This window comes from Pan paniscus, chromosome 3, assembly GCF_029289425.2.
Source record: "Pan paniscus chromosome 3, NHGRI_mPanPan1-v2.0_pri, whole genome shotgun sequence".
Taxonomy (NCBI): domain Eukaryota; kingdom Metazoa; phylum Chordata; class Mammalia; order Primates; family Hominidae; genus Pan; species Pan paniscus.
Genome location: NC_073252.2, coordinates 1,497,305 through 1,524,655, shown reverse-complemented (window position 1 = coordinate 1,524,655; position 27,351 = coordinate 1,497,305). Strand labels below are relative to the sequence as shown.

At 51.0% G+C, this 27,351-nt stretch overlaps 2 protein-coding genes across 6 annotated transcripts in view; one reads left to right on the top strand and one right to left on the bottom strand.

The window, feature by feature from the left end:
• Positions 1-769: 769 nt before the first annotated feature.
• LOC134730231 (uncharacterized) overlaps positions 770-27,351 on the bottom strand; it is a 76,885-nt gene continuing 50,303 nt past the window's right edge. For all 4 annotated transcript variants that reach the window (XM_063603645.1, XM_063603648.1, XM_063603647.1 and 1 more), the window contains one exon: positions 770-3,318. In XM_063603645.1, the coding sequence (XP_063459715.1) occupies positions 909-1,946 (1,038 nt within the window). In that variant the 5' untranslated portion in view covers positions 1,947-3,318 and the 3' untranslated portion in view covers positions 770-908. The remainder of the gene's footprint in view (positions 3,319-27,351) is intronic.
• SPON2 (spondin 2) lies at positions 3,316-27,127 on the top strand. Of its 2 annotated transcripts, XM_034958137.3 has the most exons (6): positions 3,316-21,511; positions 21,981-22,203; positions 22,569-22,792; positions 22,865-23,056; positions 23,479-23,653; positions 26,402-27,127. In XM_034958137.3, the coding sequence occupies exons 2-6, from the start codon at positions 21,984-21,986 to the stop codon at positions 26,584-26,586; spliced, it is 996 nt and encodes a 331-aa protein (XP_034814028.1). In that variant the 5' UTR covers positions 3,316-21,511; positions 21,981-21,983; the 3' UTR covers positions 26,587-27,127. The 2 variants fall into 2 exon arrangements, with proteins under 2 accessions (XP_034814028.1, XP_063459714.1); XM_063603644.1 differs by lacking the exon at positions 26,402-27,127 and having other exon boundaries at positions 22,865-23,482.

The following is a 27,351-nucleotide window of genomic DNA, read 5'->3' as shown; positions in this document are numbered from 1 at the left end:
CGCCACCCCCCACGTCCTTCCCACGCTGCCCCCCCACGTCCTTCCCACGCCACCCCCCACGTCCTTCCCACGCCACCCGCACGTCCTTCCCACACCCCCCACGTCCTTCCCACGCCACCCCCCACGTCCTTCCCACACCGTCCCCCACGTCCTTCCCACGCTGCCCCCCCACGTCCTTCCCACGCCACCCCCCACGTCCTTCCCACGCCACCCGCACGTCCTTCCCACACCCCCCACATCCTTCCCACACCGTCCCCCACGTCCTTCCCACGCTGCCCCCCCACGTCCTTCCCACGCCACCCCCCACGTCCTTCCCACGCCACCCCCCACGTCCTTCCCACACCGTCCCCCACGTCCTTCCCACACTGCCCCCCCACGTCCTTCCCACGCCACCCCCCACGTCCTTCCCACACCACCCCCCACGTCCTTCCCATGCCACCCCTCCACGTCCTTCCCACACCACCCCACGTCCTTCCCACGCCACCCCCCACGTCCTTCCCATGCCACCCCTCCACGTCCTTCCCACACCACCCCATGTCCTTCCCATGCCACCCCTCCACGTCCTTCCCACACCACCCCATGTCCTTCCCACGCCACCCCTCCACGTCCTTCCCACACCGCCCATGTCCTTCCTACACCCCCCGCATCCTTCCCACGCCACCCCCCACGTCCTTCCCACGCCCCCTACATCCTTCCCACACCCCCCACATCCTTCCCATGCCCCCTCCACATCCTTCCCATGCCCCCTCCACATCCTTCCCATGCCCCCTCCACATCCTTCCCATGCCCCCCACGTTCTTGTCCCATGGTCAGCGGCAGGTCCTACGGGAGTGACCCCTGTTGCTGGGGAGGTGTTCTGGTGACACAGGGCTGTAGGAACACACAACCTTCCCTCCTGGAGAGAGGACTCAGTCCCCACCCAGCTCCCCCACACTCCTACTCCTCCTCCCCAGCCCCAGGGTGGGGCCCACTGAGACTGGGGGGGCTCTGGAGAGAGGCCAGGCCTGGCGTGCTGGACTCCCCCAGGACAGATACCCGGTGACGGGGACACCCCGTGATGAAGGGTGTGTGGGGCAGGGGACAGGATGGACCTGGGCAGAGACTGGGACAGGGGACGTTGCACCCTCCAGTGCCCACTGAGTCTCTGCAGTGACATCCACTCTCTCTCTGCAGGGTCCATTAGCATCCTCCAGATCAAAGGCAGGGTCAGCCTCAGATGCAGGCATGTGCATGGTGTGTGAGCACATGTGCTGTGTGTGTGCACCCATGTGTGAGGCGTGTATCTGGCATGGTGCAGCTGTGTCAGGGGCATGTGTACGTATACAAGTGTGTGCACATGTGTGTGTGGCATGCATGCATGTCCACATATGTGTGTGGGCCTGGTGGGTACTCAGATGTCTCCATCCCATGCCCCACCCTGTGCCAGATGAGGTGGCAGCAGAGAAGGGACCCCAGCAGCTGCTGCAGTGGACATTGAGCTCTGCCCCCTCCCTGGCACCTCCTTCCACTCGGCCTTGCTTCTGAGGACCCCTGGCTGCTGGAACAGCTTGATGTGAGGGCTTGATGCTGGGCCATGGCCTCAGCAAGCCTCTCCTTGGCCGGTGGCATCTCGCTGGGGTGTATGTGGGGCTGGGGCAAGTGCTCTCTGGGCTAAAGGAGCAAAGGCTTCCAGCAGGATGGCTGTACCCCCCAAGCCTTCCTAGAATCCAGGCTGCGAGCTTCTGTGTTAAGAGGCTAAGAAACAAGGAGGCAGGTCCCTCTTTGTTTGCCCCGGGCAGCTCCAGCTTAGCCTGAGCCACCCTCTGCTGCTCTGTGCTGCTCCCACTGCCCTTTCCAGCCCAGGGGTGCTGCTGGGAAGAGGCTTCCCTGTGAGCACTCAGCCTTCTCACCCTAATGCCAATCCGAAAATGGCAACTGAGTTTAGCTACAGCAAAGGGCTTTACCATCGTGTCAAGAGACTGAGAGTAGGAAACTCTATTGGGAAAAAGAAAATGTGAAATTTAAAGCATAAATCCCTGAATTCCAAATCCCTTTCCTTGGATCCACAGCCAACCCTGGCCAGCCAGCACAGGGCTGCCAAGACCAGCCCTAGGGCTGACTCAGAGCTTGGACAGAGTCCCACACTCAGTAGAGCTGCTTGGCTGGCTGTGGGTCACGAGGAAAGGGATTATCTCTGTGCTAAAGCATGTGGGGCCATCTGGTGAGGTCACCCCCATCCCACACTCTGCAGAGGAAGAAACTGAGGCCTTGAGAGAGCTTAACCCATGCCAGGTCACACAGCCGTGGACAGGCCTGAGCTGGAATCCTTGTCCCCTGACACTAGCATGGGGCTTCCTCTGGCCCCTCCTTGCTGTGGAGAGATGAGGGGCACCCACATCCTCACGGGGCTGAGTCTCTTCTATCCCATCAGAGCCCTGGAAACAGGGACCCAAGTGGTCTGCGGCCACCAGCCTGGGTGTGGCCTGAAGGCTGGGCGTGTAGGCCTATGGGGAGGGGCTGGCTGTCCTGGGAGCTATGTACCTGAATGTAGAATGACAGGAACTCACTGCAAACCTTGGTAACTTGTGGGCACCTCCTCCACCCTCTCTCCACACTGATCCAACCGCTGCCTCGCACACACGTGTGTAGGGGAGGCCTGTGCCCTATGGTTCTGGTGTCCCCTCCAGGCAGGGCCTACACAGCCCAAGGAGGCCTCTGTCCTTGCACTCCCACTAGGCAGAGGTCTCTCCTGCCCCTGGCCTTCCCAGTGGATTTCAGTGCTGAGTTCTGAGCCAAGGTGTGAGAGGAGGGGCGCCATCATCCCAAGGAGTGCACTCTAGGCTGAGCTGTCAGGGAAGAGCATCAAGGAGCCTCCAGCACCTTCACTGGGAGACTGGCTCCTCAACCCTGTCCGTCTACTCCTGTGGGCCAAAACTCACAACTTTTACTTTTAGGTCTTTGATCAATTTTATACATGGTTAATTTTTTTGTATATGGTGTGAGGTAGGAGTCCAAATACCTTCTTTTGCAAATGGAGGTCCAGTTGTCTGAGCACCATTTGCTGAGGAGCTGATCTCTCCTCAAGTGAGTGACTTTGGCACCCTTGTTGAAACCAGTTCACCATAAAAGTAGGGGTTTATTTTTGGACTTTCAATTCTGTTCCATTGTCTCTATACCTAGCCTTAAGCCAGTACCATATTGTCTTGATTACTATAGTTTTGTAGTAATTTTTGAAATTGGGATGTGTAAGTCTTCCAATTTAGTTCTTTTATTGGGTAGTTTTGGCAATCTGAGGCCTCTTGCAATTCCGTATGAATTTTAGGATCAGACTTTCCATTTCTGCAAAAAGAAAAAAGAAAAAAAAAGCAGTTAGAATTTTGATGGGGATTGGATTGAATCTGTAGACCAATATGGGGACTATTGCTATCTTAACAATATTAATTCTTCTAATTGAGGAACACAAGATGTCTTTCCACATATTTAAATGTTTAATTTCTTCTAACGATGTTTTGTAGTTTTTAGTGTTCAAGTTGTGTACTTCTTTGATTGAATTTATTCCTAAGTTTATTCTTTTGATGTGATTATAAATGGAATCATTTTCTTAATTTCATTTTCATATTGTTCATTGTTTTAGAAATGCAACTGATTTTTATAATATTGGTCTGTATTTGCAGCCTTGCAGAACTCATTTCTCAGCTCCAATGTTTTTGCATGGATTTCTGATGATTTTGTATGCATGAAATCATGTCATCTGCAAATAGAAATAGTTTTACTTCTTCCTTGCCAACCTGGCTGCCTCTAATTTTATTTTCTTGCCTAATCATTCATATTGAACCAACTTTGCATTCATTGTGCATAATCTTTTTGCAAATGTTGCTGGATTAAGTTTACTGGTATTTTGTTGAACATTTTTTGCAGCTATATTCATAAGAGATACTGGTAAGTTTATTTTTTGTATGACGATTTTGTCTAGTTTTGGTATCAGGGTAATACTGGCCTCCGAATGAGTAAGTGTTCCCTGTTTTGGAAGAATTTATGAAGGATTGGTATTAATTATGCTTCAAACATTTGGTAAAATTCACCAGGGAAGCCATCTCATCCTGTTTTTTTTTTTTTTTTTTTTTCTACTTCAATCTCTTCATTTGTGTTAGGTCTATTCAGATTTTGTATGTCTTCATGAGTCAGTTTCAGTAGTTTGTGTCTTTCCAGGAATTTGTTCATTTCATTTAGATTATTTAATTGGTTGGCACATTGTTCATAAGAGTCCCTCATAAATCTTTTAATTTCTGTAATGTCATTAGTAATGTCTTCTATTTCATTCCTGATTTTAGTAAATTTGAGTCTTCTCTTTTTTCTTAGTCTGGCTATTCAATTTTCTTGATCTTTTCAAAAACCAACTTTTTTTTTTTTTTTGAGATGGAGTCTCACTCTGTCACCCAGGCTGGAGTGCAGTGGCATGATCTCAGCTCACTTACAAGCTCCGCCTCCTGGGTTCAAGCCATTCTCCTACCTCAGCCTCCTGAGTAGCTGGGACTACAGGTGGGTGCCACCATGCCCGGCTAGTTTTTTGTATTTTTTAGTAGAAACGGGGTTTCACCATCTTAGCTAGGATGGTCTCGATCTCCCGACCTTGTGATCCGCCTGCCTCAGCCTCCCAAAGTGCTGGGATTATAGGTGTGAGCCACCGCACCTGGCCTTCCAAAAACCAACTTTTGTTTTTTGTTTTCTTTTCTTTCTTTTTTCTTTTTTTTTTTTTGAGACAGGGTCTCACTCTGTTGCCCAGGCTGGAGTGCAGTGGTGGCATGATCTTGGCTCACTGCAGCCTCGACCTCCTGGGCTCAAGCCTCCCGGGTAGCTGGGACCACAGGTGCGTGCCACCACACCTAGCTATTTTTTATTTTTGTAGAGATGGGGTTTTACCGTTTGCCCCTGCTGGTCTTGAACTCCTGAGCTCAAGAGATCTGCCTGCCTTAGCCTCCCGAAGTGCTGGGATTACAGGTGTGAGCCACCATACCCGGTCTGTTTTAATTGATCTTTTAAATTATTTTTCTACTGTAATTTATCTCTGCTCTACTATTTATTATTTCCTTCTGCTTGCTTTGACTTAGTGTGCTGTTTTTTTCTAGTTTCTTTAGGTGGAAGGTTGGGTTATTGATTTGAGATCTCTTTTTATTTAGTGTAAGTATCCACGGCTGTACATTTCCCTGTAAGCACTGTTTAGCTTCATCTGTATTTTAGTATATTGTGTTTTCATTTCCATTTATCTCAAACTATCTTCTAAATTCTCTTGTGAATTCTTCTTTGCCCTATTGGATACTAAGGAGTTCAGTGTTTTATTTTAACATATTTTTTAATTACCCAAATTTCTTTCTGTTATTGATTTCTAATTTCATTCAATTGTGGTAAGAGAACATACTTTGCATGATTTCAATCATTTTAAATTTATTGAGATTTATTTTATGACAACATCGGGTTTATTCTGTCAGACATTCCACGTGCACTTGAGAATAATGGGCACAACAACCTTTGCGGTTGTTGGTGGAGTGTTCTACAGACGTCTGCCAAGTCTAGGTGGGTTAGAGCCTGTTGACGTCTTCTACTGACTTTTGATTTTCTGTCCTGTTGCTTTATCCATGATTGGAAATGGGCTATTGAAAGCTGGAAGTCTCCAGCTGTTATTGTTGAATTGTCCATTTTGCCCTTCATCATTTCCGCTTTGGCTTCATGTATCTTGGGGCTCTGTGTCAGGTGCACATATGTTGATAACGGTGATATTTTCTTGATGGACGTACCCTTTTATCACTATAAAATATCCTTGTCTGTTGTAACAACTTTTGTCCGAAGGTCTGTTTTCTTTCATATTGTCACAGTCACTCCAGCTCTCTTCTGCTTACTATTCTATCTTTGCTCTTTTACTTCAGAGTGTCTTTGAATGTGCGTTGAATCATGGTTCTTAAAAGTCAGCCCTTCTATCCGCTGCTTTTTAACTGGAGTGTTTAATTAACATTTAGTCGACACTACATACTGAGTTGATAAGGGAGAATTTAGGCACACCATTTGCTATTTGTTTTCCATATCTTAGGTTTTTTTTGTTCCTCTGTTTCCATATGGCCTTCTTTGGTGTTAAATAGATATTTCCTAGTGTCTCATTTCAACGTATTTGTCATTTCTTTTTTTTTTTTTTTTTTTTTGAGACGGAGTCTTGCTCTGTTGCCCAGGCAGTGGTGTGATCTTGGCTCACTGCAACCTCCTCCTCCCAGTTTCAAGCAATTTTCCTGCCTCAGCCTCCTGAGTAGCTGGGATTACAGGCACCCGCCACCACGCCCGGCTAATGTTTTTTTTTTTTTTTTGTATTTTTTAGTAGAGATGGTGTTTCATTGTGTTGGCCAGGCTTGTCTTAAATTCCTGACCTCAGGAGATCCACTAGTCTTGGCCTCCCAAAGTGCTGGGATTATAGGCGTGTGTTGCTGTGCCTGGCCTGTTGTGTGTATTTTATTACAATAAAAAATTGGGGAAAATATTTTTAAAGGGCAGTGTAAAAATAAATAGTTTATGTGTGTAGCTCTTTTTTCTCCTACCTGATTTAAAAGACAACTGCAGAGAGTGATGATTAGACATCTATGCTGGTAGTCAAATGATGTGTAAACATTTAAATTATATGACAGTGATAGCACAGAGGAGGAGGAGGGAACAGAGCTATATATAGGCAAAGTTTTTGTATACCATTGACATTAAATTATAATTAATCTGAGATCAGTTGTTATAAATTAAGATATTAATTGTAATCCCTAGGGTATCTGCTAAAAAGACACCTTAAAAGATATAGTAAAAGAAATGACAGAGCAAGACTTTGCCTCAAAAAAAAGATACACATAACATAAAATTTACCATCTTAGCCATTTTAAAGTGTACAGTTGAGTGGCATTAAAAACATTCATCATGTATAAACGTCAACCCCCTCCATCTCCATAACACTTCATCTTATGAAACTGAAACTGTGCACTCATTAAACAACAACTCCCCATTTCTGCTCCCCCCAGCTTCTGGCAACCACCAATCTGCTGTCTGTCTCTCTGAATGTGACTATTCTAAGTACCTCATCTAAGTGGAATCACACAATCTTTGTGTTTTGTGACTGGCTTATTTTACTTAGCATAATGTCCTCAAGGGTGATCCATATTATAGCATATGTCCTTCCTTTGTAAGGTGAAATTTCCTTTCTTTCTAAGGCTAAATAATATTCTGCTTATCTGTTTGTTCGTTGGTAGGCACTTGAACTGATTTTGCATTTTAGCTGTTGTGAATAACGCTGCTATGAACTTGAGTATACAAATATATTTTCAAGACCCTGATTTCCATTATTTTGGGTATATACCCACAGTTGCAATGTGGGATCATACAGTCATTCTATTTCTAATTTTTTGAGGAACTCTTATCGTGTTTTTCATAGGAACTGTGTCATTTTATATTCCCATCAATAGTTCTCCAGGGTTCCAGATTCTCCACATCCTTGCCAATACTTGTTATTTTGGGTTTTTTTTTGATAGTAGTCATCTTAATGGGTGTGAGGTGATGTCCTATTATAGTTTTAATTTGCATTTCCTCAGTAATAAATGATGTTGGGAATCTCTTCATTTGCTTATTGACCATTTGTAGATCATCTTTGGAGAGATGTCTATTCATGTCCTCTGTCCATTTATAAATTGAGTTTTTTGTCTTAGAGTTTTAGGAGTTCTCTATATATTCTGGATATTAATGCCTTATCAGATAAATGATTTGTAAATATTTTCTCCCATCAGCTGGGTGCAGTGGCTCACACCTGTAATCCCAGCACTTTGGGAGGCCGAGGTGGGTGGATCACCTGAGCTCAGGAGTTTGAGACCAGCCTGGGCAACACAGTGAAACCCCGTCTCTACTAAAATACAAAAAATTAGCCGGGCACAGCAGCATGCGCCTGCAATCCCAGCTACTTGGGAGGTTGAGACAGGAGAATTGCTGGAACCCGAGAGGCAGAAGTTGCAATGAGCCAAGATTGCACCACTGCACCCCAGCCTGGGTGACAGAGGGAGACTCCATCTCAAAAAAAAAAACAAAACATTTTCTCCCATCTTTTGAGTTGCCCCTTTACTCTGTTGATGTTGCCTTTTTTTTTTTTTTTTTTTTTTTGAGACGGAGTCTCTTTCTGTTGCCCAGGCTGGAGTGTAGTGGCCCGATCTCAGCTCACTGCAAGCTCTGCCTCCCAGGTTCACACCATTCTCCTGCCTCAGCCTCCTGAGTAGCTGGGACTACAGGCGCCCACCACCACGCCCGGCTAATTTTTTGTATTTTTAGTAGAGACGGGGTTTCACCGTGTTAGCCAGGATGGTCTCGATCTCCTGACCTCGTGATCCGCCCGCCCTGGCCTCCCAAAGTGCTGGGATTACAGGCGTGAGCCACAGCGCCCAGCCAGATGTTGCCTTTTGATACACAAATATTCTAATTTTCATGACGTCCACTTTGTCTATTTTCTTCTTTTGTTGCCCATGTTTTTGGTGTCATATCCAATAAATCATTGTAAAATCTGAAGTTGTACAGTTTTGTCTTATGTTTTCTTTTAAGAAGTTTATAGTTTTAGGTATTACATTTAGGTCTTTAATCAGTTTTGAGTTAATTTTTGCATACAGTGTCAGGCAAAAGGTCCAACTTCATTCTTTTTTTTTTTTTTTTGGAGATGGAGTCTCACTCTGCGGCCGAGGCTGGAGTGCAGTGACGCGATCTCAGCTCACTGCAATGTCCGCCTCCCAGGTTCAAGAGATTCTCCTGCCTCAGCCTCCCAAGTGGCTGGGATTACAGGCATGTGCTACCATGCCTGGCTAATTTTTGTATTTTTAATAGAGACGGGGTTTCACCATGTTGGCCAGGCTGGTGTGGAACTCCCGACCTCAGGTGATCCGCTCGCCTCGGCCTCCCAAAGTGCTGGGATCACAGGCTTGACCAACTTCATTCTTTTGCATGGGGATGTCCAGGTTTTCCAACACCATTTGTCAAAAAGACTATTCTGGCCGGGCATGGTGGATTACGCCTGTAATCCCAGCACTTTGGGAGGCCGAGGTGGGCAGATCACTTGAGGTAAGGAGTTCAAGACCAGCCTGGCCAATGTGGCAAAACCCAGTCTGTATTAAAAATACAAAAAAGAAATTAGCCAGGGGTGGTGGTGCACATCTGTAATCCCAACTACTCGGGTGGCTAAAGGAGAATTGCTTGAACCCAGGAGATGGAGGCTGCAGTGAGCCGAGATTGTGCCACTGCACTCCAGCCTGAGCAACAGAGTGAGATTGTGTCAAAAGAAAAAGAAAAAAAGACTATAAGACTATTATTTCTCCCATTGAATGGTCTTGGCACTTTTGTCAAAAATCATCTGGCCATATATGTGACAGTTTATTTCTGGCATAAAGATAGAGCATAGCTTATTGCTTATTGTATTCTTTTTTTTTTTTTTTTTTGAGACAGAGTCTTGCACTGTCGCCCAAGCTGGAGTGCAGTGGCGAGATCTCAGCTCACTGCAACCTCCGCTTCCTGGGTTCAAGTGATTCTCCTGCCTCAGCCTCCCAAGTAGCTGGGATTACTGGTGCACACTATGACACCCGGCTAATTTTTTAAAATTTTTGTTTAGTAGAGACGGGTTTCACTATGTTGACCAGACTGGTCATGAACTCCTGACCTCGTGATCTGCCTGCCTCAGCCTCCCAAAGTGTTGGGATTACAAGCATGAGCCACCGTGCCTGGCCAGCTTATTGTATTCTTGATTACTGGAACCTTGTAGTAAATTTACTAGATTATTAGATTTTGATTACTACAGCTTTGTAGGAGATTTTGAAATCAGGAAGTGTGAGTCCCCCAGCTTTGTTCTTCTTTTAAAGATTATTTTGGCTACTTGCGGTCCCTTCAGAGCCCATGTGAATTTTAGAGTGGTTTTTTCTGCTGCTCTCTTTTGGTTTTGGTTTGCTTGGAATCCCTTTTTTCACCCTTTCCCTTTCAGTGTACTTGTGTCTTTGAATTTAAATCAAGATTTTTGTAGACAGCATTGAGCTGAATTATGTGTGTTTATTCATTCTGCCAATGTCTGTCTTTTGAGTAGAGAGTTTAATTCATTTTCATTTAAAGTAATTACTGGCCAGTTGCAATGACTCATGCCTGCAACCCCAGCACTTTGGGAGACTGAGGTGGGTGAATCACTTGAGCTCAGGAGTTTGAAACCAGCCTGGGCAACATGGTGAAACCTGGTCTCTACGAAAAATTAGCTGGGCGTGGTGGTATGCACCTGTAGTCTCAGCTACTTGGGAGGCTGAGGTGGAGAATCACCTGAGCCTGAGAGGCTGAGGCTGCACTGAGCCATGATCTTGCCACTGTACTCTAGTCTGGGCAACAGAGTGAGACCCTGTCTCAAGATAACTAACAAAATAGATAAATAATCACTGATAATGAGGGATTTACATCTGTCATTTTGCTGTTTGTTTTCTATTTGCGTTATAGGTTTTTTGTCCTCCATGTTTTGTATTACTGTCTTCTTTTAGGTTTAGTTGACTTTTCAAGTGAAATATTTAAATTCCTTTCTCATTTCCCTTTGTGTACATTATATAGCTATTTCCTTTGTGGTTACCATGGGGATTACATTTAACATTCTAATGTTATAACTCTAATTTAAATTTATACCCGCTTAATTTCAATAAATTCTACTCTTTTACAGCTCTATCCTACCTCTTTCAGTTGCTGATGTCACAAAATTACATCTTAATTCACTGTGTGCCTCAAAACATAAATTAATAATTTTAAAAAAATGCATTAGGCTCAAAGTATGAACCAAACGTGGAGTTACAAACCAAAGTGACGAGAATACTAGCTTCTTGACTCATGCTTTTAAAAAACGCATTCTCTTAAATCATTTAGAAAACAAAAAAGTGGGGTTACAAGCCAGTGTTACTATAATACTAACTTTTATCATTGCTCACATATCTACTTTTATTGAGATCTTTATTTCTTTATATAGCTTCAAGTTATGGTCTAGTGTCTTTTCATTTCACCCTATAGGACTTCCTTAAGCATTTCTTGCAGGGCGGGCCTAGAGGTAGTGAACTCCCTCATTGTTTTCATTGTTTAAAGTTTTATTTTCTCTCTCTCTTTCTTTCTTTTTTTTTTGATGGAGTTTCACTCTTGTTGCCCAGGTTGGGGTGCAGTGGTGCGATCTCTGCTGACTTCAACCTCCACCTCCTGTGTTCTAAGCGATTCTCCTGCCTCAGCCTCCTGAGTAACTGGGATTACAGGCATGCACCACCACACCCAGCTAATTTTTGTATTTTTAGTGGAGATGGGGTTTCACCATGTTGGCCAGGCTGGTCTTGAACTCCTGACCTCAGCTGGGATTACAGGAGTGAGCCACCACACCCAGCCCTCTCTCACTTTTGAAGGACAGTTTTGCTAGATATAGAGTCCTTAGTTTTTTTTTTCTTGAACACTCAGAATATATATCAGCCCACTGCTTTCTGGCCTCCAAAGTTTTTGATATCTGCTGATAATCTTGTGGCAATTCCTTGTATGTGATGAGTAATTCCTCTTGTTGCTTTCAAGATTCTGTCTTTTTATCTGTCTTCCAAAAGTTTGATGTATCTTGGTGTGGGTTCTTTGAGTTCATCTTACCTGGAGTTTGTTGAGCTTAGATGTTTATATCCATGTCTTTCATCAGATTTGGGAAATTTTAAACTATTATTTCTTCAAATGTTCTCCTGACTCTTTCAGTCTCTCTTCTCCCCCAGTGCATATGTTGCCCTGTTTTATGGTGTCCCACAGGTTTCTTAGGCTTTGTTCATTTTTCTTCAATATTTTTTCTTTGTGTTCCTCAGACAATAATTTCCATTGTCCTGTCTTCAAGTTCTCTGATTCTTTCTTCTGCCTGCTCAAATCTGCTTTTTAATCCCTCTAGTGAATTTTCACTTCCATGATTATACTTTTCACCTTCAGAATTTCTTTTTGGTTTCTTTTTAGGTTTTATATCTTTTTATGAATATTTCAATTTTGGTCATTCATTTTTTTGTTGACTTTCTTGACACTTCCTTTAGTCCTTTGAGCATCTTTAAGACAGTTGTTTTAAAGTCTTTGTCTAGTAGATATATAATCAATCAGGTCTTTTTAGGAACAGTTTCTATTGACTTTTTTTCTTTAAATGGGCCATACTTTCCTGTTTCTTTGTATGCCTTGTGATTCTTTTTCTTGAAAATCGGACATTTGAATCTAATATCACAATTTTGAAAATCATGTTTCCCCCTTCCCTGGGGTTTGTTGCTTTTTGTTACATTTTGTTGTTGTTGTAGGCTTTCTCTGTGCCAAGGGTCAGCGTTAGGTACAAACATAAGGTCTTCTCGGGTCTTTTCTGAGCCTGTGTGTGCCATATCACTTTCTAACTTTCTCCATACATGCAGCTGCTTTTGAATGTCCTAGTCTTTAATGTCTGGCTTCCAAAAAGGGAAAAGGAGAAAAATGAAGTCACTTCATCCAGTGCAGGAGAGCTTGCAACAATGGGGGAAGGTGAAACAATAGGCACCTGCTTCTTTGCACTCTTGTGATCAGAACAGCAATCAGCAATCAGAACACCAATCCCAAATATCTGAAGGACAACATCCTTTTTTCTTGCCAGCCTCGCTCCTGAAAGCTGTCTGTAAACTGCTACAGGAACATGTGCATAACTGTCTGCGCTGGGGCTGGTGGGGAGGATGGGTGACTGCTGTTGTGCCAAAATTAACTGCATTTTGCCTCCAAACCTACTCCTGGAAGCTGCAATCCTTCAATAGACTCCAGAGCTCCAAAACTGTTACATCAGACAGATTCTGCCAGTGCAATTGTTGTCTGGGTAGGGAAACATATTTCTGGTGCTTATTGCTCCACCATCTTCCCAGAATCTTCCTAGAATGTCTTTTCTAGGTCCCCATGTCACTGCCTTTATCAGTGCTCTTTGTTTCTTCATGTGGTTTTGAGTTACTGTCTTGTGTTCTTTCATTTCAGTCTAAGGTACTCTCATTAGTATTTCTTGTAGAACAGATTTCCTAGTGATAGACTCTGGTTTTGATTTACCTGAGAATGTCTTAATTTCACCTTTATTTTTTCAGATATAAACTTCTTGGTTGATAGTATTTTTTTTTCCAACATGTTTAATATGTCACCCAACTGCCTACTGGCCTCCATGTTTTCTGGTAAAAAGTCAGGTGTTAACCTAACTAAGGATCTCCTGTATGAGATGAGTTGCTTCTCTCTTGATGCCTTCAAGATTCTCTCTTTGTCCTTGGCTTTGACGGTTTGATAATGATGTGTGTCACTGTGGCTATCTCTTTGCATGTTCCCTACTTGGAATTGGTTGAGCTTATTGGATGTGTAGATAAACATTTTTCTTTATCTTTGGGAAGTGTCAGCTATTATTTCATCAAATAATTTTCTGCCCCTTTATCTCCCTCCTCCCTTTCTGGGGCTTCAGTTATGCATTTGCATTTGTTTGTATGTTTGATGATGTCACACAGGTCTCTGAGTCACTGGTCAGTTCTCTTCATTCTTTTTTCCTCAAGCTGGATACTTTCAATTTACCTATTTCCTTTTTTACTTACACTTTACACTACCTGCTCAAATCTTCTGTTGAAATCTTCTAGTGAGAGTTTAAATTCAGTTATTGTACTTTTCAACTCCAGAATTTCTACTTGGTTCTCTATAATTTCTGTCCTTTGCTGATATTCTCTATGTGGTAAAACATCACTCTTATACTTTAAATTATTTAGAAAAGTTTTCCTTTGTTCTTGGAAGATATTTAAGACCATAAATTTAAAGTATTTGTCTAGTACATCCAGCATCTTGTCTTCCTCAATGACAGTCTCTATCGACTGCTTTCTTCCCCATGTGTAGGTCATACTTTCTTGTGCTTTCTCACATCTCACAATTTTTTGTTGAAAAATGAACATTTTAAATAGTATGATGTGGCAACTCCAGAAACCAGATACACCTCCATTCCCCCAGAGTTTGTTGTAGTTTATTATTAACTTTTCTGAATTAATTATGCAAAATCTGTATTATCTACCATGTGTGGCTACTAAGTCTCTCCTCAGTTAGCCTAGTGGTCAGTTAATGGCCAGACAGAGATTTCCTTAAAGGCCCAGAACCAGTCATCTCCCAGTTTTTGTTTTGAGGTTCTATGCATTAGAGAATGCTTTCAACACTCAGTCAGGCAGTTAACAACTCTGCAGTAGCCCTCACTTCCTGCTTGCATAGAGCCTGAAGGTCAGTCAGAAGTATGAGCTCAGTGCCTTCTGAGGTATTTCTGGAGCTCAGACCTGGGAATATGTGTGGCCTTCTAGATTCCCAGAAATAGGCTGGATTTTTTCAAAGCTCCCCATTGACATCTCACTTCCCAGATTTTCCTTTTCTTTTTTTTTTTTTTTAGTTTGTCTATTTCTTGCCCAACTGTTAGCCACCACCTTGGGCAACTGCAAAGTTCATCAATTGCCTATAATTATTTTCAACAATAACCCCAGGAGAAAAGTCTTTTCATGCTGGGTAAGCTCTGAATCAAGTCAGAAACAGACAGCTTTGCAAGTGGTGTCTTCTAGGGAACCACCAGATAGGTCAAATAATAATGACTTTCTGGAAATGAGGCTTTGAAAGAGCTCCAGCTCAGGCTGTTAGTTTTTATCACAAATGTAGGTTGTTAATTTTTAAGGCTACTACAGAGCTGGAGGGGGTGGGTGGGAATGCATGCTGTTCTTACCAAGATTCAGCCTATTTTATCAATAAAATAAAATAACCCTACATAGATTGCTGCACGCCTTTGGTTAATTTCCAGAGTACTTAAAATGTATTCTGACATTTTTTGCCAGTTTTCTCACTGCTTGGAGGAAGATGAGAATTCTCAGAGGTCCTTATGCTGCCCTTTTTGCTGCAGTCTTGACATCTTAACGTGGATAGAAAAAGGTACTATGGCAAGTGCCACTGAAAATGGATAGGCTCATATTCGAGGGAGGTGGACTGTTGCACAGAGGAGAAAAAACAGTATTTAGAACCAGATAGTAGCAGCAGATTCTCCTCCCAGATCTGTGGCTCGCCAGCAGTGACCTGGCCTCCTTTGCAAGGTGGGACTGGAAGAGCCACTGTGAAACCTGATAAGAGTGAGTGCTGTGTTTGCTGGCCCTCCCGTGAGCCTGGCATGGTGGCTGCAGTCGTGCTTCCAGAGGTGAAACAGCCGGGCAAGGTCCCCACTCAGCGTCAGCTAAATAAGTCAGAGAAGAGCAGGGGGATGAGCACTGTGTGGGCTGCAGCTCAGCTCACTGGCACGATTCACATCCTTCTTCTGGGTGTCCTCCTGGACTGCAGAGGCTGCAAAGCTGAATCCAAGACCCTGGATTCCCTGACCTGATTCAGGCTCTGCCAATCAATCGGAAGTGCTCAGAGAAACCTGAATGCAGAATGGAGGCATGTGGGCAAGAGGGACACAGGAGCACGTGGCCATCTGCTGCTGGGGTGGCGGGTTCCTGCGCAGGGGGGACCAGCTGCCACTCTGCAGCCCCGTCCTGCTGTGCAGTGTGGGAGGTCACCCTTGGACACTCAGTCCACAGTCTCTCTTCAGCCCTCCTCACAATTCTATAAGCCACTTAGCCCCCATAGTAAATCCCTGTCTGCTCACACTGGTTATGGTAGGCTTAGTTCTCTGTAGGAGCTCTGATTGAAAAAAAACCCTGGCATGACAGAGTATGACCAGGCATTCCTCTGGGGGTGGGGGGTGGGGCCTGCAGCTGTTCTCCCTGAGGCCTGTATGGCAGGAAGAAGGCAGCACGGGAAGAATCCTTTAGGTAGGGAGAGCTGCACGTGCAAAGGCCCTGAGGTGCGAGCAGCCAGGGATGTCTTGGCCAGAGAGGAAGTCAGCGGGTGCTGAAGAGGAGGGACAGAGGAGAGTGGGGCGGGAAGAGCCACTGGACCATGTGGCCCCATCCCTGCGAGTCTGAAGTCTCAAAGGCTAAAGTAGCCTTTAGAAAGCAGGTATGTGCACAGCCCATGGTGCCTGGCCGGAGCGAAGCCCTCGGTGTGTGCAGAGCCCGTGGTGTCTGGCCGGAGGGAGGCCCTCGGTGTGTGCAGAGCCCGTGGTGCCTGGCCGGAGGGAGGCCCTCGGTGTGTGCAGAGCCCGTGGTGCCTGGCCGGAGCGAGGCCCTTGGTACATGTCCGTGAGTGGACAAGCAAGTGTGATGTGTCTGGGTGGGCCGGCAAACACAGGGCTTTTCAGGTGGGTTTTCAAATGCGCAGCAGGGTCCCTTGGGGGAGCCAGAAACTGATCCTGGAGTCTGGGTGCTCTGGAGGAGACGGCCGCTCCCGTGGGTGGGTACTCCGCGTCTGAGTCAGCTGGTGTGGTGTCAGCAGATGTGGCCAGGAGCTCCATGCTGCTGGGCCAGGCCTGGGTGCCTGTGCCGCGCCCCAGGGAGGGGCTGTGGGCAAGCCCTGAAAGAGCCGTTGACATGCCAGACCCTGAGGGCCCCCGTGCCAGAACCCATGCAGAAAGGTAAAGAAGGCCTCTCCCTTCTCAGCTGGGACCCCTGCCCCCTGAAGGGATCTTGGGTTCTGGGGCCCGGGGCAGGGCCACAGCCTGAGGCGAAACAGAGCAGGGTGGCAGTTAGGGGAGGCTCGCCAGGCATTCTTGTATGCCGTCTGCTCCACTCGGCTCACAAACAAACCCATGGAAACCCCACACCCGCCTGCTCAGATCCAATTTAAGCAGCACAGACTCCACCCCCTATGCCTGACTGGGAAAGGAGCTTCACAGCACCTGCGGTTGTCCAAAAGTCCAACCTTAGCAACACATTTTGGTTAAGACAACTTTTAAACATTGCCAACACCCTGGGAGTGTGGGCGCCGATTACTCACACTGTGGTCTACACTTACCCAACCGCAGCAGGCACTAAGGGGGTGTCAAAGACAAGGGGGTGCCTGCTGGGGCCGTGGCAGGGCAGCCAGGTGGAGCTGGATGCGGACACAGGGGCTGCTCTGCCCAGCTGCAGACAGGCAGCAGCCACTGGCTCCAGCCACAGCCTTGAGCCACACTCTCCTGAAAACCACCTTGGGGCAAGTGGCTCAAGTGACCTCCAGGAAGGCCCTGTCCTCAGAGGACCCTGGCATTGCTGTCAACCAATTCACTAAACACTTTACTGAATAAGAGAATCCAATCTACAAAATGTATCCACTCCACCCCAGCCCCCTGCAACCTTGGGCCTAGTGGGGTCACTCCTTTGTCCCCATCTCTGAGATGCAAGGAATTCTCACCATGTGGTTAATGAATGAATGAAGTGTGTGAATGAATGTACAGTGTGAATGAATGAACTGTGTGAATGAATGAATGAACTGTGTGAATGAATGAATGAATGTACTGTGTGGATGATTGCATGAATGTACTGTATGAATGGATGATTGAATGAATGTACTGTGGAGTGAATTAGTGCATGAATGTACTGTGTGAATCAATGTACTGTGTGGATGATTGCATGAATGTACTGTGTGAATGGATGATTGAATGTACTGTGTGAATGGATGATTGAACGAATGTACTGTGTGAGTGAGTGAATGAATGAATGTACTATTTGAATGGGTGGATGAATGAAAGTACTGTGTGAGTGAATGAATGAATGTACTGTGTGTGTATGTGGGGGGCTGCTCCTGCCTGCGGGCACAGAGGAACTCTTCTGTGTGGGTGGGGGGACACCTTGCAAAGTGCTGGTGTGTGAGTTACACCTATGGATACTTATCCTGTGACCCTCAGCAGAAGGCAGGATAGAGACTTCTGGTTCACAGAAGAGGGTCTGAGAGCCAGAGGGGTTTCCAGCAAGACTCTGAGAGCATGAAGTCACACAAGATCACTCCGTCACTGGCCTGCAGTCCCTGCCTCAGTGCAGAAACAGCTCTGCCTGAGACCCCAGCCCGATCCAACCCAAGGGGCCACAGGATCCGGAAAATTAAGCCCACCTGGCCCCAGTTCTCCCATGTCCCCCTCTCTGAGCACAGCAAAGAACGCTCCCATGTCCCCTGGTGCCCCAGGGCCTTCGCAGGCGTGCTTTTGGAGGGGCCTCCCACTACCAAAGGAAGTTCCTCCTGGCTGCTGTCTACTCCAGCCCTCCAAACAAGCCCCCTCCCTTCCCAGACAAATCAGCTGTGGCCCTGCCTGGAGCACCTCCAAGGCCTCGGTCTACCACCACCCCACATCCTAGCTAGAGACCCCCAGGCCTAGGCCCACCACTGCCCTACATCCTAGCTGGAGCCCCCCCAGGCCTGGGCCCACCACTGCCCTACATCCTAGCTGGAGCCCCTCAGGCCTGGGCCCACCACTGCCCACATCCTAGCTGGAGCCCCTCAGGCCTGGGCCCACCACTGCCCACATCCTAGCTGGAGATCCCCAGGCCTGAGCCCACCACCACCCACATCCTAGCTGGAGATCCCCAGGCCTGGGCCTACCACCACCCACATCCTAGCTGGAGAACCCCCCACCCAGGCCAGGGCCCACCACCACCCTATATATTAGCTGGAGACTCCCCCCACACAGCCTGGGCCCACCACCGCCCTACATCCTAGCTGGAAACCCCCCCAGCCTGGGCCCACCGCCAAGTGGGGGCCCCAAGTCGCAGAGCTCACTGAGACGGCATGAGAGCCGGGCTGGGAGAACAGCTCCTGCTGCCCCTGGGCTGTTCCGCAGCCTCCTTGGCCTCCTGTGAGACTGGGTGAGCCTGGAAGCCGCTGCCACGGCCAGAGCTGGACTGAGATGGGGACTGTGCCTCAGCGAGTCTCTGGAGCGGCACCCTGGCTTCCTACACAGGAACATGCCCCAGGCCCGGCGCCTCCTTCCTCTCCTCAGACCCAGAGCCAGTAGCTTTGCCATGGAGCCTGAGCTCCTTTCAGCCGAGGAAGCGTCCAGAAAGCGAGGGTTAGTCCAGGGATGCAGAGTAGCTGCAGTACAGCCGCCCCATGCCGCTCTGGGAAAAAGGCCTGTGGATTCGAGTCCAGCCTCTGAGCAGCGGCTGCCAGTCCTGCTCTGGGGACTCGTGGAGGGCCTGAGATCCTTCCAGGCAGATGATGAGATCGAAGCCCATTGCATGAGGGCACCTTTTGCTCCCATGCTCTGATGGGCACATGGCGGCTTTCGAGGGCTGCAGGCCAGAGCAGGCACCTGACAAGGCTGGTAACATATGCAGCCAAGGCTGGATTTTCTTCATAGACTTCAACCAACAGCACATCTCAGCAGATGAAGTGCTGGAGCCGATATGGGAATCCAGCTTCCACTAAGCCGGACAATACAAAGATTTGCACCAACGTAGAACCACGCCACTTTTCTCAGTCGGGTTTTTCATTTTTAAAAGTATGATTGCTTTTCATAAAACATTATGCTATTTATGTTAATGTGTAATAGCAATATTTTCTTATTTTTAAGTGAATTGACAAGTATTCTGAACATTTCTGTTATGATTTAGAAAATGATAAGTATCCATAGGTATAACCCATACAAACAAAAAAGTTCTTCAGTGTCCTCAATGAGTTTTTTTTGTTTTTGGTTTTTGTTTTTTTGATTTTTTTTTTTTTGAGATGGAGTCTCGCTCTGTTGCCCAGGCTGGACTGCAGTGGCGCGATCTTGGCTCACTACAACCCCTGCCCCCTGGGTTCAAGAAATTCTCCTGCCTCAGCCTTCTGAGTGGCTGGGATTACTGGCGTGCACCACCACATCCAGCTAGTTTTTGTATTTTTAGTACAGATGGGGCTTCACCATGTTGGCCAGGCTGGTCTCGAGCTCCTGACCTCAAGTGATCCGCCCGCCCTGGCCTCCCAAAGTGCTGGGATTACAGGCATGAGTCTCACTCTGTCGCCCAGGCTGGAGGGCAGTGGCACACACAGTTCACTGCAGGCTTGACCTCCCCTGGCTCAAGTGATCCTCCCACCTCAGTCTCCTGAGTAGCCAGGACCACAGACACAGTCTCCTGACTAGTTGAGACCACAGGCACACTCCACCACACCCAGCTAATTTTTGTATGTTTTGTAGAGATGAGGTCTCCCTGTGTTGCCAAGGCTGGTATCAAACTCTGGGCTCAAGTGATCCTCCCGCCTCGGCCTCCCAAAGTGCTGGGATTACAGGCATGAGCCACTGCGCCTGGCCCTCAGTGACCTTTAAGAGTGTGAAGGAGTCCTCAGATAAAAACATTTGAGAAGCACGGAGGTGGAAATTTGTCTTTGGCCTGGGGGCCTGGAGTCTAAATACTGCATTGAGTGGCTGATCTGTGGTTTTTGCTTAAAATACAGGTTAGATCATTTGTTTCTGTTTGCATTCTGTCCTAGTTGCTTCTATTTATTTTTTCTCTCTTTTTGAATCTGTGAAACATTAACAGGGTTCCAAACATCAGAGTGTTTTGTCTAAGCTTAAAAGCCCTCTGGGTGATTCCGATGAGCAGAGGCTGGGAAGGATTGAGCAAGACCATCCCCGAGCTCCTTCCTCCGCTCTGTTTCCAGATCCCATGACTGGGGACCTATAAATATTTTCCTGACATGGAGCAGGATCAACTTCAGCATCTGTTAGCTTCATCCCAAAGGCAGGGAAGCCTAGAGCCCCTGGGAGGGCTCTGCACCGCACACACCGCCGGCCTGCAGCCCCAGCCCTGTGCGGGGTCCTGGGGAGGGGGGCCCCCTTTCTGTGGCTCTTCCTGACTCCCTGCGCGTTCCACCCCAGACCCTCAGCCCACTCTGACCTCCCTCCAGGAGGGATGGCTTGCAAATGCCCTCTGGCCACAGTGCAGACCGCTAGGCTGTTCTGTGCAGCTTTAGGCCATGCCAGGAAAGAGACTTAAAGCCAGGGCCCCAAAGGCCAGGGATGACTGCGCCGGCAGCCAGGAGCTTCCCCAGCCACCTCCAGCATGTAGACTGAAGTCAGGCCACGCACAGGGCTCTCCAGGTCACACCCTGCGCGGGAAGGTGTAGCACGCTGGCTGTAATTTCGAGAAGGTGAAAACAAGAGCCCCTCTGCCCCCACGCCCTGAGCTTTCCCGAAAGGCTTGGGGCAAAGAACTCCCCTCAGTGGCACCTAAGGAGGCACCAGGAAGGCGCTTGTTGGAACGGGAGAGAAACGGGGAGAGGAGAGAGGAGAGAGAGGAGGAAAGGGGGGAGGGGAGGAGGGGAGGGACGGGAGGGGACGGGGAGGGGAGGGATAGGACAGACAGACAAAGAAAGGGGTGCGGCAGCGCTGCCAGGGGAGGAGGGTGATCCGATCCGGGGAAGGTCGCTGGGCAGGGCGAGTTGGGAAAGCGGCAGGCCCCGCCGCCCCCGCAGCCCCTTCTCCTCCTTTCTCCCACGTCCTATCTGCCCCTCGCTGGAGGCCAGGCCGTGCAGCATCGAGGACAGGAGGAACTGGAGCCTCATTGGCCGGCCCGAGGCGCCGGCCTCGGGCTTAAATAGGAGCTCCGGGCTCTGGCTGGGACCCGACCGCTGCCGGCCGCGCTCCCGCTGCTCCTGCCGGGTGAGTACTGCGTGCCCCCGGGACACCCAGAGAGGGCCCGGGCCTCCTGCACTTTCCCCGCGGTCCAGAACCTTGTGGCACCTCCAGAGGGACCCCCAGGACTGGCTGCGACCGAGCTTTAAGGGTCTAGTCCCGGGGGCAGCCAGTCGGCCAAGGCCCCGGGTCCCTGCGACGGCGAAGGCATCCCGGAGGCCGCACCCAGACTGGCCCGGCAAGCTGCAGGGACTCGGACTGAAAACCTGCCCGTTACCCCTGGTCGCTCGCAGGCGCACGGGCGATCTAACCCCGCGCCGTCCATTCCGCTGATGGGGGTCTCGGAAGCGCCGCAGGAGAGCTTTGCGGAGCAGGGAGTGGGGCGCGGGTGCTCGGGTCCGTTCTCGGAGCCCAAAGTGCCGCAGCCCTCTCGGCTTTCCACCCCGAGGCTGCCACGACGGTGCCAGCGCGCGGCTGCTCCCGTCTGTGCTCCCAGGTGATGGAAAACCCCAGCCCGGCCGCCGCCCTGGGCAAGGCCCTCTGCGCTCTCCTCCTGGCCACTCTCGGCGCCGCCGGCCAGCCTCTTGGGGGAGAGTCCGTCTGTTCCGCCAGAGCCCCGGCCAAATACAGCATCACCTTCACGGGCAAGTGGAGCCAGACGGCCTTCCCCAAGCAGTACCCCCTGTTCCGCCCCCCTGCGCAGTGGTCTTCGCTGCTGGGTAAGTACAGCCCCCTCCTCGCCTCCTGCTCCACCAGGAGGGCTGCGGCGCCGGAGCCCCCCGCCCAGCTGCACGGCGGCGCTTCCCAGTCTGGGGCGTGCTGACGTCGGGAGACTCTAACACCAGAATGTTTGCCGAGCGCCTGCGGTGTGCGGTTCCGGGGATGCGGTGGGGGCAGGGGGCGCTCACGGGGAGGGCGCAGGTGGGTCGCGGCAGGGGCAGCCACAGGGTGTCACGGTCCGACGTGACAGGGGGCCATGGTTCCCTGCGGGCGGCGGGGAGGGATTTCCTGGGGCGCCCCCTGGAATCCAAGCCCGACCGCAGTGTCTGACCATGGTCCGCGGCGCGGCCGGGTGGTCCTGCAGGGGCCGCGCATAGCTCGGACTACAGCATGTGGAGGAAGAACCAGTACGTCAGTAACGGGCTGCGCGACTTTGCGGAGCGCGGCGAGGCCTGGGCGCTGATGAAGGAGATCGAGGCGGCGGGGGAGGCGCTGCAGAGCGTGCACGCGGTGTTTTCGGCGCCCGCCGTCCCCAGCGGCACCGGGCAGACGTCGGCGGAGCTGGAGGTGCAGCGCAGGCACTCGCTGGTGAGCGCGGGGCCGGCCGGGGGCGGGGTCCCGGGGGCCGGGGCCAGGCGCGCTGAGCCGCCGTCGCCGCAGGTCTCGTTTGTGGTGCGCATCGTGCCCAGCCCCGACTGGTTCGTGGGCGTGGACAGCCTGGACCTGTGCGACGGGGACCGCTGGCGGGAACAGGCGGCGCTGGACCTGTACCCCTACGACGCCGGGACGGACAGCGGCTTCACCTTCTCCTCCCCCAACTTCGCCACCATCCCGCAGGACACGGTGACCGAGGTGAGTGGGCACCCCGCGTGCGCAGGGGCCGCTATGGCCCCCGCGGTGGGGACGGGGCTGGGGCCTGGCTGCACCCTCGCCTCCCAGCCCAGGACAGCTGCTTGCGGCTTTTGTGTGGAAGAGGCTCTGCTTCTAGCGCCAGCAGTGAGCAAGGGGGTGCAGCCCTCCCATACTCTCCCAACCCGGGGTCACAGCACCGCAAGGAGGACAGCGGGACTCGCGTCCCGAGGAGGCCGCCCCTTCCTGGCCTCGGTTTCCAGCCCGTGTTCCGTGGGATGGCTGAGAGGAGTACATGGGACCCTGTCCCCAACAGTGGTGCAGAGGGCACGCTGGACGCTGGGCAGTGGCCCCAGTGAGGCCATACGCATACCAGAAGGTGGGCTTCTCGGACCCCAGGCCAACCTCCCCTTCCTTCTCCCCAGATAACGTCCTCCTCTCCCAGCCACCCGGCCAACTCCTTCTACTACCCGCGGCTGAAGGCCCTGCCTCCCATCGCCAGGGTGACACTGGTGCGGCTGCGACAGAGCCCCAGGGCCTTCATCCCTCCCGCCCCAGTCCTGCCCAGCAGGGACAATGAGATCGTAGACAGCGCCTCAGGTAACGGACATACGGGTCACACGGGACACACAGCAGCCCCGAACCCTGCCACAGGGCGACCACCAAACCCAAATCTAAGGCTCTGAGAAATTCCAAGTAGGGATTCGTAGTGCGTATTGCAAGATGGTGCTTAGAAGATTTAGGATTCTGTTGATTCACACACTGAAGATGTGACTCTTGCACATTATTTGCAGTTGAAAGCATCTTACAGGGCCACAGCCCAGAGGAAAGAATGAAAGGAGGCTCCAGACAGTACCTGAGAGACTCTGTCCTGTCAGACACGCACCCACAGGTGACCTGTGTGTCACAGCTGACAAGGAAGCTTGCTAGGATGGCCCTGTCTGTGTGGCCACCGGGTGACAGCTATGCTGCAGGGCACCTGTGGGGGTCTCGGGACCCAGCCACCACACAGCTCGGGGCTCTGTTCACAGGCGCCTTGGCCTGGGGCGGGGCAGGTGCTGATGAGCATTCCCCTAGCTCTTCCAGGCACCTGCTGGACAGGGCAGGCTGGGAACGCTGGGGCCGAGTGGCAGTTCCCTCCCTGCTCAGCTGGGTGGCAGCCACTGGCCCCACGGAGCGCCTGTGGTCTGGAGTGCATTGCTGGGTTGTGGGTCAGGGCCTGTTGGCTCTGGGTCTCTGGGTCTCACCTGATATGGGTGTGGGAGAGTCAGCGTAGGCCCCAGACAACAGCGGACTTCAGACTTTCCCGAGGAGGAACTGGAGCCCACCAACCTGGCCATGGGCCCCATCGTCCTCCACCCTCCACGTTGCTGGCTGGAGTTGAGGCAGGTACGGGGCCACCCCACGCCTGCCCCCCAAGCCATGTGGTAGGGACAGATGTCGTCTTGAGGAGCAGCAGTAATTACAAGCTTACTGTCAGCCGTCCCTGGAAGCAAGGGCCAGGTCAGGTCAGACAGGAGGCCGCCTGGCTGGCGGGAACCACTCCCCAGACAGAGACTGTGCCCAGTCCTGGGTCCCTCCTCATTTGGGATGAACTGGGCCTCCCTGTGCCAGCCTCGGTGCTGCCCCTGCCCAGTGCAGGCTTGGGCTCCTCACTCATTTGTCCACACGGATGCTCCATTCCAAGCAGATGTCCCCGAGCCACTTACCCAACAGGCAGACGTGCCAGCACTGTCCGTGGTGTGCAACTGGTCTGGCGGGAAGAGCCCCTCATGGGCAGAGGGTCCAGAGAGGTGCGGTTTGCCCCACATTCGGGGGCACTGGGCCACAGTGGGCAGGGGAGCATGTGGCCAGTGCCCTGGGCTAGGAGAGGGATAAAGTCAGCTGTGGCCAAGCAGAAGCAGTATTGCAGGGGAAGGGTGGGGAAAGACTGTGCTATGAGCTCTGAGCAGGAGGCAGGACATGGAGAGAAGGGTGGGAGACGGACAGAGCCAGCTGTGCCAGCCGAGGGACCAGAGTGGGCAGTGGGGACGGAGCACAGACCACTGCCCACAAGGGTCTCTCCTGTGACTTCTGGCTTCCCGAGGGCAGAGGCTGGGACGGGCATGTGGTGGCTGGCACCCAGGAGGCTCCGCCAGGTCCACGCCAAGCCAGCCTGGCTCTGCTCTGGCTTCCTGCTCACACGCTGGATGCCTGTCCCCAGGCCTCCTGACAGGGCTCTGCAGCATTGGAGAGGCTTGTGGTGGGGCCCTCGCTGTAGAACAGGCACTGCCAGTGCTCACTGACTCCTCATTGCAGCCAGGGCAGGGGCGCTCCCACCACCTCGGTTTCAGTCAGGAAGCTGGGGGGTGCTGGGATCTGCCAGCAGCTCTGTGTGCTCCCCAGGTGGGCTGCCCGGGGCCCTGGCTCTCTGGCTTCTACACCAGTGCCCCTGCAAAGCCTCAGCGCCCAAGGTCTTTGCAAGCCCTGTTCCTGCATCTCTGGAGAGGGCTGCTCCAGGTGTGGGCCTGGCCAGGGCTGCCAGACCATTCCAGGCACTGCACCTGCACATTGACGCCCTTCTCCACTCTCTCTCATCCTTCAGTAGCCACAAAGCTGGCAGCAGGGTACTCGCAGATTTGTGAGGAGAGCCGAGCCCTTGCTGACTGTCCTCGCGTGCACCGCAGAGTGAGGCGGGGCTCCTGGCCTCCTTAGGGGCTGCCTGCTCTGGGCCACACAGCCAGAGAAACACTGTCCATCTGGCTGGCTTGGCCTATGGGGTGCAAAAGAGGTGTTTTCACTTTGCTTTGGAAACATGGAAATTACCAAGTGACTTAACCATAACACCAAATGATGATTTTTAAATTTATGAAAATTATGGAACCACATGGGACACAGGGAAACGAGAACGATACTGAAAAGGTCTGAGTCCTGTGGGGGTCTAGGTCCCGCAAGACAGCTAATCAGGTGCCCCTGTCTGTTATTCGGGTAAATGTAGCAGCTGGGTCCAGGCTCGGGCAGAGCAGCTTTCTACAGCAGGGGTGTCCGCCCTCTCCCGGGGTTCCCACGGGGTTCCCAGGGGCCTCTTACTCTGCCACAATGTGGGAGTTCCAACACCACAGGGACTTGAGCAGCAGCTCCGGCTCTTACGTAGAAACGCGCAACTCCAGTCCCTAGGTTGTGTCCGAGGTTGCCATGGTGCCATCCCATCTTGCCGCTCACTCTGCGACTGTGCGGAGAAACGCAAGTGCCCCCGAAGGGTGGGCGTGGCCTCTGATGAATGCACACGTTGGTGGGAGGTGGCTTCCGTTTGTACGAAGCGCCTCTTCACGCGAGCGTTCACCTCGGGCTCCCCTTTGCTTGGTCCAGTTCCAGAAACGCCGCTGGACTGCGAGGTCTCCCTGTGGTCGTCCTGGGGACTGTGCGGAGGCCCCTGTGGGAGGCTGGGGACCAAGAGCAGGACTCGCTACGTCCGGGTCCAGCCCGCCAACAACGGGAGCCCCTGCCCCGAGCTCGAAGAAGAGGCTGAGTGCGTCCCTGATAACTGCGTCTAAGACCAGAGCCCCGCAGCCCCTGGGGCCCCCCGGAGCCATGGGGTGTCGGGGGCTCCTGTGCAGGCTCATGCTGCAGGCGGCCGAGGGCACAGGGGGTTTCGCGCTGCTCCTGACCGCGGTGAGGCCGGGCCGACCATCTCTGCACTGAAGGGCCCTCTGGTGGCCGGCAGGGGCATTGGGAAACAGCCTCCTCATTTCCCAACCTTGCTTCTTAGGGGCCCCCGTGTCCCGTCTGCTCTCAGCCGCCTCCTCCTGCATGGATAAAGTCATCCCCAAGGCTCCAGCTACTCTAAATTATGTCTCCTTATAAGTTATTGCTGCTCCAGGAGATTGTCCTTCATTGTCCAGGGGCCTGGCTCCCACGTGGTTGCAGATACCTCAGACCTGGTGCTCTAGGCTGTGCTGAGCCCACTCTCCCGAGGGCGCATCCAAGCGGGGGCCACTTGAGAAGTGAATAAATGGGGTGGTTTCGGAAACTTCAGTGTTTTCATGTTATGGATCTCTTTGCATTTGAATAAAGACTATCTCTGTTCCTAACAAATGTCACTGGCTGTCCCCACACTTGTTCTGGGCCCCGTGCAGTGCAGGGACCCGTGGTGTGCGCTAATTGGGGACACACGTTCAGAAGGCGCCTGGTGATGCCGTCAGGGCCATGAGGCACGTGCTCTGTGTGTGTGTGGGAGGGAGGCTTGAGACCTACAGATCTCCCCACAACAGACGCCACCCCTGGCCCATACAGGATTTCAGAAAACACAGCAAATGGCA